At 45.6% G+C, this 11,116-nt stretch overlaps 1 protein-coding gene across 1 annotated transcript; it reads left to right on the top strand.

Annotated features, from left to right (window-relative positions):
- The first annotated feature begins 3,614 nt into the window (after positions 1-3,614).
- LOC144467640 (uncharacterized) lies at positions 3,615-9,784 on the top strand. The gene is made up of 3 exons (XM_078176530.1): positions 3,615-3,703; positions 6,898-7,416; positions 8,582-9,784. Exons 1-3 carry the CDS (start codon positions 3,692-3,694, stop codon positions 9,362-9,364), a joined length of 1,314 nt encoding a protein of 437 aa, XP_078032656.1. The 5' UTR covers positions 3,615-3,691; the 3' UTR covers positions 9,365-9,784.
- Positions 9,785-11,116: the final 1,332 nt, after the last annotated feature.

Here is an 11,116-nt window from a genome sequence, read left to right as displayed (position 1 = left end):
TTGAACTTTGAAATGCATAATTTTTTGTATTTATACCTTCCGCAACCTATTATGGACTATAATAGTCACAATAGACATCTATTCCTTTTTTTCTACAATAAAGTTTCAAGAATATCAGTCGGCCCTTGTGCAATAAATTTGCGTGATTGTAATGATAGAGAGCTCTCGATTAGGCTCCGCAAGGTATCGGAATGTTCGTGGACGGTAGAGTGTTGGTCGCACAAAAATGATCGCAGCCGAGTATACACCGGGTGTGGTCCACGGGGCTGGCCGGGCTGTATTATGTTTATGTTGTTTACGACGCGAGGCGACCTCCGCAAATATGTGGCCGGATCTCAGTGAGCGTGGGTGTGGTCCCAGGATTTTTCCGAAATGATTTTACTGTCCGCAGACGCGTGCATCTTGTTGGAATTCTAACAGGCCGTCCCGTCGGGATGTAATACCGCCACATCGTTTCTCCCCGCGACCCATGGAACAAGATCCATGAATCGGCCCTACGATCCTTTCTGCCGCGCACTTAAGAGCTCGGCCGCCGATAATTTTCCGGGTGTTTGTAGCCACCACGAGACTATAAATTGCAATTAACACCAGCTGACAATTGTCGATAGCTCTCGTTGGACGAGCAAATGGACTCTTATCTAAAGGACGTGAAGAAAATCCTGGCTTGCGTTATTAATTGGCATCTGTAGAGTCCAAGACAGAATAATGGAACGATTATAAAACTTCTTTCATTGCGAACTCTTGTCATTTGTACGAAAAGCCGGTTTAGAACGCTAAAATTACCTCCGCGATTTTTTTCGAAGAAACTATAAAGCGGTTCTTATTAGAGAATGTATATTACTTATTTCTTTAAACAATGTGTCGTAGAAATGCATATATGTACACAAGTTTATGTATAGCCTTATCTGTGAGTTAGTCTGATAAAGGTTTACAACTGGCTGTTCATTATTTTGTATAACTGCTGCAGACTCTAAATTCTGCAGGCCGTTCAGCAAAGGCAAAAGAGAACAAGATGAGAATAACGGTTATCTTCGATTAATTTTCTAGGAAGATGTTGCTTTGTACACGTTCTTGTCTGCGGTGCTCGATCGACCATTAATCGATTTCTTCTCAGATGGTTTTTCGTCCGAGTGTAATCGGAAGCAAGTTCAACCGTTAATTTTCCAATTGTCCACGCTTTTCTAATAGCGTACTGTTGCCCATGAGCAGAGATCGCTGCCACTTCTTACGAGAGTGTCCGGTGATTCTCGGTAGCTGGAGAACAAATGGTCATCAAGGTGATCGGAGCCTGATATCTAGGAACGAAACGAGACAGACCAGGATCGCGCTCGGTCGCCTACACATACTTGCATGTCGGACAATGACCAGGAGCGAGGAATCGCCTTAAAGGACCAGATCGCTCGAGAGGACATGGCCAGTCTTTTAATAGATCCAGGGGGATTTTGACTTGGCAACGATCTAGAAACTAATCGACTTAATCTGAGGAACCTAAAACGTTTAGTCTTATTAAATCGACATCGCATCTCTAAGGAAACTATGAATCCAAGCTACCATGAAGTTTGGGTTCATTTACAATCAGAGAATTAGCTGCAAATACCATCATTTAAACGATCGAGTACACGTAGGACGGCGACCACAGTGGTTGAGTCTCCTGACGTAATCTTCGGGCGACTCTCAGCATTCTCGTCGCAACGTCGCCAACGTGAAAAACGAGGGGTCCGGGGATCTAAAAGGTTCACTTGAAAATTACAGCGCGAATAGCATCGCGATGGCCAGCGTCCGGCCATGTCCTAGCCGACAATGACAAATAATTCCCGGTGGAATACGCGACGCGATTAAAGCTCGCGACCGGAGGGCTCCCGCGCTCAACACACACACACGGGACAATCACTTTTGTTTCATCATTTTTCCTTCGGATCACGGCGACTCGGTTGGTTCCCCGGGTCCGGGTCACCGTGACCTTGACGCCCGCCGCGGCCGATTTCATTGTGGGCAAGGGTGGATTCCTGGGTGTCTGCGGTTCCGCCGGCGGAAAAAACGTCGCGGGAAAAAGGCCGAAGGCAGGCGAACAATTTCGTCTGTGTTGCGCACGGGACGCCGGCGATCAAGGCCGGTCGAACACTATAGCCGGGAAACGCAATCACGACTCCCATTGTCTGTCGGGCTCGATCAATCGTCCGAAGAAAGGAGCTGCCGATGTTGTCGCCTTGGCGGCGCGGACGCCGGGCCCCACGGGAAATCGAACGTACTCGTACGACCGCGTTAACGACGCCCCGCCATTTCGCCGGCTTAATTATACCGCACGCACGCGAAAGCGATCGTTTATGAATACCGGCGCAAGAAATTTATGCGCGAACGGATACCGAAGCCGATGCTCGAGGGCTCTGTCTACCTTGACGCCCGTAACACGATCTTTCAGAATTTTTTTAGAACGCGTTATGCAGCATATTAGAATTTCAAACTCGGCGCGATTGATTAACCGACGTCCAAGGAACGCGATTAGATTTTTTGGACCTGGAATAAAATGGTTTTCTTCAGCGTTAGATTAATGAACAGGAGGGTATTTTTTATTCTTTTAAAGAGGTTTTGTTCTCGTCGCGAATATATGGCGACTTATAATTTTATATTTTTAAAAGAGATATACTAAAACTCGGTGGGCACATTAATCAACATTCGGGGAGTATGCACGAATTTTTCTAAGGAAGAATAACGATTTTGTTTCAGAGTTACAATAAACATTGCCGACTACACTGAGACTCATCTTCTAGGTTGGCGTTCCGATTACAAGCCAGTACGTGGAAATTTAACGAAAGAAAAGTACTGTGTATTCAAATTTCAAATTGCCCACGTTTATTAACTTATGAGGAATAGAATAATATTAACTAACATTGTAGAATATTCGCTAACATTGGAAGAACAGTATCCGAATCTTTCGGAGAACTAATAATAATAATTTGCGTTTGAACTACATCGATAAACGCAATAACCAGTACGAAAGTGATACACCGGAGAGAATAACCACGGTTAATTCATAGAGCGGAGATCTTTCTGCTCGCCGTAGGGCAGAGGAGATTACTGAGATCTCTGGCCCGAGGGAAGACCAAGACGCGGCCCTGATCCACCTTTTTTTCACCGCGCCTGTAAATTTTCCCGGTTTTATGTACCGGCTGGCGAAGTTCTTGCCACCGTCTATAACAGCCGCGTAATGGTAGCCCTCTATGGAGATTACTCTGTGTAAATTCGTTCGAATTGCCGCGTAATGTTCGACAGGAGGATCACGATCCTATCCTCGCTCGAGGCATCCGGCGTCGTTCCACGGGAGCGTCTGTTCCGCAGAGCCGGTCGCGTCGCAAAAGTAAATGAGAAAAACCGAAACCGGACGAAGAAACGGTTCGGAGAGATCTTGGCGAACGGCGCGACGCGAAGGGCGTGGCAAAGACGATTCTCACCTGGATCCGGATCCCGGATCGAGGGATCCCGTCCCCGTGGTATTCGGTGAACGGATCCGCCGCTTGTCCTTCGACGGTTCCTCCGGTTCCTGGTTCGAAGACATCGCGGGACCGTGCGCGGCTCGCTCGTCCCCTCCGCTTTGTATATAAGTCAAAACCAGATCGGAAGCAAGGTGCACAAACAGAACAGTCCTTCGGTGAGCAAGGAGGTTCTCGGGAACACACGTATTACAAGTGACAAGATGCAGGCACTGGTGAGTACCCAGAAAACGCGAGTACCCTTTGTAAGCTTCCCAGAAACGTTGCCGCTACCATCCGGCGGGATTTTCAAATGTAACGTCAACGTCATCGCGTGTCTAGCTTTGATTTTCTTTTTTGACATTTTTTACACGGCGACAAAAGTCTCGTAGACTCCTTAGTTTCGCTGTCAATTGTACGGTAATTTGTATTCGAAGCTTGTGAAATTCACAGATTGAGATTCGCAAGATAATTTTAGACGTCGACGTTAAAGTTCGCACGATTAACGTTCATTTTCATCGAATTTGTGTATTGAAGTCGATTCCACGATGATGAGAAGCTTCGTCTACAAACATTTTCAAACATCCATTACACGTTGTTTTTTTTGACTTGCATTTTTAATTAGCCACCTATTTACGTGTATCGGGCTGGAATCACGCGCGCTTTGCTTTGACTGTAACCGTAACTTGACAGATAATTATTCAAATACGTTCTAACGTTGACTTGAACAAGGAAGAGATCCGAAGGGATATGCGAAGACTGTCAAACAGTAAATGTCTTCTGAGATTGAATTTTGAGTCGTGAACGATTACCGAGCAGAGAATTTACAATCCATAAACGCACAGCGCCATCAATACCCGCGGCAACGCTTCAAGTCAGCGACGCTGTCAACCACGCATTGAAGTTACCGAGTACAGCGCACGTTAATTGGTTCTTTTGTTCGGAAGACATCAGTTTTTAGCACGGCAAAGTGATTGCGCAAGTTTCGCCCGTCGAACATTGACAAATGTGTAACATTTGCTTCTCTTTTAACAAGTCGCTTCTCACTCTTCGTCCCTTATTTTTGGTCTACGATCTGCTTAGATCGCTCTGCGCATAATTCCACGCGCGCCTACTATTAATTACAACCACCGACCGTGCTGTCATTTTTCGATGAAGCAGACCATCCTATTATCCGACATATTATACCCTATGCTTCGAGGATCGGTTCATTCCAGCGGAACGAACGCGGCGCGTCGTTCTGCAAAATCACGGACGCGTTTAAGAGGACTCGAAACGACTCGGCACGGCGAAATTCCGATCAGCTTAAATCACAGAAACAGAAAATTTAAATCGTCCTTTTGGTGTTCATGGTGGGTCGGCCGGCGGCCCCTCGTACTCTGTTTTCCGCTCGCCACGTCTGTAGCTACTCGTTCGTCTCTTATTGGATCGTAAAGAGAGCCGCCCGGATCCTCCGTGGCTCATGCAAGTATAAATTTGCCTCCCTCTGACGCGGCGAGAGAAAGAGAATATACACGGCGCGGCGGGAGTAAAATTCGAACGAATCCGTCGGCTGTGGTACCTCGTCGAGGGCTTTGGCGAGCCTCGAGAGGATTCCAAAGTCACGAGCGTGCTTTCCCGTCGTTTCGTTCGATGATCGTTCCGGGAACCGAGTATCCCGCGACGATTCATTTCGGCCCGGCGATCCAGTGAATCGCTTCTCTCCGCGCGGGCACTCGGATCGATCGGGGAACGGCCGATTTTCAAGTTTCACGACGGGCTTGTACTCGCGCACAGACGTTCCCCTTTCCTCGAGGTATAGGTTTAGCCGGCACGCCGCGCGGTGGAAACTGTGGTCTGCTTTTTGAAATAAGATATCCGCGATCGTAATGGCTGTCTGTAACCGTACGTCCGAGGCAATGGAAGCGGGATGGTCGGCTAGCGTGGTTTCAAGTATCTATTATACTTTTAGAAATAGTTCATGGTTTTATCGAACCACAGCTATTTGTACTTGGCAATTTGTTAATTACCTTAGAGGTGGGAGCGTGTATGGATTCTGTATTCCTTTCTCCCAAGGCTCTAAAATGTGGGATAAAGTAACGAAATCGGAATATACGGTCGAATTCGAATTCTAAGGGAAGAAGTAAAATCTTCTAGTCGTAGAGATTTTGATTAATCGTAGTCTTTAAATTGAAGAGATTTACTGTACGAAAATTCCACTTATAGGGGGTTCATACAAGAGTTAACCCTTTGCGCTTCAGGCCATTCTAAGACTAGATCTAATTTAGCCTAGACCTATTAATTGATTGAAACTTTATTGGCAGTGGATGTAACCCATCCGTTCTGCCTTCCATACAGATACATAATTTTTTTTTTTTTAAAACAATATTTTACATTTTAACCAGCTGCATTTCCATTTTATATAACTTACTACAATTTATGAACATGAAATTGAGTCTAGCGAATCATAAAACTGTTACGCTTTTAACAATCTTTTAAATAGAAGGGTCTTTAATAATGTCAAAATTATTTTGGAAATGATGTAACGATTTTCATTGGCGCCACTCAAGTGCGAAGGGTTAATGGTAATCAGGCAAAGTATTATATCTGAAGTGTTTAAAATAATGAAAAGAGTGTGTTTACAAGAATTTCAATTTCTGGTTTAATCCTTCCCTCGTTGCTTCTATTGAATTCTCTTTTAGAACTCGTTTCTACTTAAAGTAAACACAAAGGCGGTAATTTCTTTTGTTCCGCAGCGTTCAAGAGAATTGTAACGGTTGAAATAAAAGTTTGACTTGTGGCCAAATTTCGACTTTTAGAGGATCTCGATGTTTTAAAATCGATCTACAGCGATAAAAGAGTGCATTTCAGCTTGTGGAACATAATTCGACTTGAGGGCAATTTTGTTTCGATTTGCAGAGGATTTTCACCAAGCAGCAACGTAAGCGAATGAATAAAATTTTCGACCTATAAAGATTACCGAGTGAAAGAGACGCGATTTGTCAGTGTTCGACTGCATTTTATTTCAGGACCTGTAGATTAAAATATTATTCATCGTGGATCAGTATTAGAAGCCAAAAAAGTAGTCGAAAAGACACTGCGAATTAACGTAGCAAAGGTTCTTTCAAAATGAACGATTTCTTTTTAGTATGTTTTTAACAGTTCGATCGCCGCATAAGTAAATTCTATAATAAATCTTGCCTCCTCTGTTCTTACATTATGGAATAAGCTGCATATTAAAAATCGATTTCAATGGAAAATAAAACGCCCTGCGGAGAATTTCCGAGTGTAACAAAAATTTCGTCGATCTTTGTCCACGATTTCCAACGCGTGGCGCCCGGGGCGGCCCAGCGTCCCGGCGCTAAAGACTCCGTTTATTGTTCGACCAGAGTTTCCCAGAGTTTGCCGACACAGAGTCCTCGGATGAAAGATCGCTACGTTCTCTGTGCAGATTCCGTTGATCGCAGGCTTGAGCCTGGTCTCTGGCGCGCAGTTCAATCTGCTACCGTACGCGTACCTGTCGAGCCCGCTTCCGGTGTACCATCAGTACCAGAACACGAGGACAGGCGAGCACGCTTACAGTTACGCCGGCGGCCCGTCCGCGAAGGAGGAGATCAAAGGTGCCGACGGGGTTGTCCGCGGTTCTTACAGCTACGTGGACGCGAACGGTATCCTGCAATCGGTGTTCTACGTGGCGGACAACTACGGTTTCCGCGTGGCCGCGACGGATCTGCCCTCGGACGACAACCCGAGCCTGGAGCCCGAGGCTGCCCACGTGCTGCTGGCGCGAAGCGTGAAACCCGACGAACAACAGAAACCCGAGGAACAAGGGAAACCGAGCCGCAGGAAGCGAAGCCTGGACGTGGCCAACGAGAACCAGGGCGGGCAGGCCGAGAACGCCGCCAGCGTGAAGTTGCTCTTGTCGGAACCGGCTGTCGGGGTACCGCTGTCGACGTCCCATCAGAGCCAGGTGATTATGTTCTTTGACACTGAATCGGTCGTACGTTAAAAATAACCGGGGTGTAAAAAGATCGGACTCTTTTATAAGAATGATACCGTTGATTTTACTTTTAGACATTATCCTGTTTTTATTAGAATTTTCTGTTAAAATTAAAATTAAAGAATTCACGATCCAAGTAAAAAAGTCTACGTAATTTTAACAATTTTAAAATAAAGAACGTGGAACCGAACATTTTGATCGCTACGGGTACGTTCAGTATTAATATCTAGAGTTTTAGGTCACTTCGACATTGTCTTACGTTTGTAAATTATATTGCTTTCTGATATCTGATGTTTGCGTGCGTTGCATTAAACGTCTTCAAATCTTCCACAAACTAGTCGAATCGAAGGTTTATTCTTCTATGCCTTACGTTATCATATTATACTAAGATTTTCTAATGTCTGAAGTTCGAGACCGCTTGATTCAAACATGTCAACCATCGGTTCATCCTTGCCAGTCCTACGTTCTAACTGAGTCATCAATCGTGTTGTCAGTACATTGTTGACCATATTTCAGTATTGTCAATACGATCCTTATATTCATTTCTTCCGTGGTCTCTTTATCGACGGTACTAAATCAACGTCTGCGTAAGCTATTCCTTCCCCCACCATCGTTGAAAGAACCGGTGATATTGTCGATGGCTATTAACGATACTAACAGTCTGTATCAGTCAACTATGATTGCGTCGAGCACTTGGAGCATTGCTGGATCCAAATACACCCTTAGAATTATCGATTATAGTTAACCGTGTTTCCGATCTCGCTTGAGACCCTTGATGTGTTCTGGGTCTTGCCGACGATAGCAAAGGAGAAATGTTAATCCCTTGCACTACGACTGCTTTCACGCTGCGTTGATTAGCACTTATTGGTCCTTAATAGGACCAGATCATTTTTGTTTCTTCTTTAATAACAAAAGAATTCAATTTGATTTCGATTTAGAAGAAATTAATAATATTCATATTCAGTGAATCTTGCATGAAATCTTTGTCACTAGTCTGACTCGTTATTGTACTGCAAGGGGTTAAGGACACCCTTAGAATTAACGAACGTGCTGCTGATAAACAGTAACATCGCCTTGGCTTAAGATTCTCGCACGTGTCTCTCTTCGATCTAACTAACAAAGAGTTCGTTAACAGGTGCAGATCAACAAAAACATCAAGATCCAGCCGGGCCTAGTCCCGGAGGCCCAGCTGAGGCTGGAGCCGCAGGCCTTCTATCAGCCATTGATCCTGCAGAGCGAGATTCCTCTGGCGACCTCGCAACAGAGTCAAGTTCAAGTGCAGAACAGCGCGAGCGTGAAGCTGTCAGGTGCCGAGGACGCCGGCAAGGACAAGCCAATCGATTTTCTGCGTCTGCCGTTGATCCTGCAGGCTCCGACCCCTTTCGATAACCGGCTGCTGACCACTCTGCCCTCTTATCACGAGCACCGCATCGAGCTTCACAAGCAGCTCGGCATTGAGGGTGCGAAGCTGAAGGACGCGGTTAAGATCAACCAGGAGCCGATCGCGCTCGTTCAATCACCATCCGTGTCGGCGGTCCCAGTGCTGACCAAGCAAGCTGTTCCGATTCTGCCACTCGCCAAGGAGTCCCTTCTACCGGCCACGTCCACCGTGACGACGTCGATCTCGAGTCACGGAATCAGCCAGATCCATCCTTCCACGAAGATCCTCCAGCCTTTGGTCGTCCCCGCTGTGCCCCTGGTAGAACAGAAGCCGGTCCAAGTGGTACCAGTTCTCAAAGAGGCTGTCCCGGCTGCCAAACTGGCTACCGCCACCGTCACCACGTCTGTCAGCAGTCACGGGGTCAGTCAGATTCACGGGGACTCGAAGGTGAACGTCGCGCCGGCTCTGTTCTACAAGACCGCGCCTACTCTGCCGCAGTTCCAGTCCATCGTTGATCTACCCGTCTACTTCAATTAAGCGCTCGATCAGGCTCCGTTCAGAGCCGAAGGACACAAAATGGCCGCGTACTTTTTGGAAACGACACGATACACGAGACGAGCGCAGAGATCGGACCTCCTCGCGACCTTTCACCGAACAGGCTAGAAAAGGGATCCGCGTTCCCTGGCTGATAATTGCCGACCGTAACGCTGACTCCTTTTCATAGAGATCATTCTCTTTGGTAATCGGTCGCCCGCATTTGCGAAGGGACGGCGGGACTGTCGCCGTATGATTGATCGAGGATAGATTCGTCCGGCGGATAGCTCACCCTCCTTTCGGAAACGTCATTTCTTTCTTCATCCCTTCCTTCATTTTCAGCATCCGGAATCGCTTGATCGACACTCTGTTAAATTATTGTTCATGATTCACTTGAAAATAAAATGACTTGTGTGTGTGAAACGTGCGTTGAATCCTTTGAAACCTACCGGGCCGTTGGTCGATCACTTCGAAGATATAAATTGCATTTTGCTTCGGATAACCGAAGCATTTGTTGATTCTATGTTAACACAGCTCTCGCCGATTTCAAATTAGGAGTACAGTGGATAAATCTTTTCGTTACTAGAGTATTTTGACAAGAAACGTGATCGTTTCTAATCGGTAAATAGAAGAAGTAAACTAAAATAATAGATTCGTGTTTTCCTTAAAATTTCTATGAATTCCTCGAACGAATTCCGTCAATTTCATGGAACATTTGACATTGGTTTTTCGGTCGATCAGGGATCGATGGATCTCGCGGTATGCTAGATCCCATCCGTAGATAAAATGTACGCGTTGCGGGAGCATTCCCCGCTGCCGTGCTCCGATTTAATGAGAATTTTCATCACCGTGCAAAACCACCGCGGCGACGAGCTGTTATCCGGTTAATCGACTGTCGATACAGCAATGCAAGAAATTATTACGCGCGCACGTCCGTATATTGCCCGTCGGTACGATGGGGGAATTAATATTGACTCCGCGTTCGCTAATGACAGAACCGGCTAGCCAACGACACCGGTGTTAATTGTTTTTACACGTTCGCAGAATTAGTGGGTGGGACTGGAGCACTGTCCGCGATGCGGGCAGTTTGCGGTAGGTTTATGATCGGCTACGGTGGAATTTAACGTATGGTGTCTGTCACCATCCGCAAACCTGTTCTGCCGTTCGCCATTGAAATCGAGAAATCTCTTCTGCCCGGTTATTCCAACGTAAAAACCGATGATTAATAGGGATCGGTAAATTAGATTAGCGATCACGTTATAACGACGCTTTTTCATGTCGTCAATGATAGATAATCTCGGGGGGAACAGAATTACTTGTCGCTACTCTGTGCACTTGTTAAGCGAATGTTACGAACATGCCTTCTCTCTCTCGGGAAATTGGATATGCCGATGTAACTTTCTTCTTTTACTTTTACGCACGGTGGTCATCTTAAATCACATAACTATTTGTTATTAAATCACTTCTTAAAAATGTACAATTATTTTTTAAATGTGAGTCTTGGACGATAGGTCTTTTCGTTGTTTGAACAATTTACAAAGAAATCGAAATCTCGAACGACGACGCTGCCTTCCTAATACGGCGAGCTGTTTTGTCATATCTGGTTTTCGATTCTAATTATTTCTTAGGGGAAAGAGGAAATTTATATTTATTCTACGTTTACTAGAACGATTAAATATTCATCACAAGGGGAACACGAATTTTATTCCAACTTGAATGGACGGAATAACAATTATATTTAACAGGATATCAATG

This window comes from Augochlora pura, chromosome 3, assembly GCF_028453695.1.
Source record: "Augochlora pura isolate Apur16 chromosome 3, APUR_v2.2.1, whole genome shotgun sequence".
Lineage (NCBI taxonomy): Eukaryota > Metazoa > Arthropoda > Insecta > Hymenoptera > Halictidae > Augochlora > Augochlora pura.
Note: the sequence above shows the minus strand (reverse complement) of the source record. Positions and strands in the feature narration are given on the sequence as shown.

Excerpts from the sequence above, each read along its gene's own strand:
- LOC144467640 (XM_078176530.1), top strand. Across the intron at positions 7,417-8,581 it reads CGACGTCCCATCAGAGCCAG|GTGCAGATCAACAAAAACAT; the intron begins GTGATTATGTTC and ends GTTCGTTAACAG.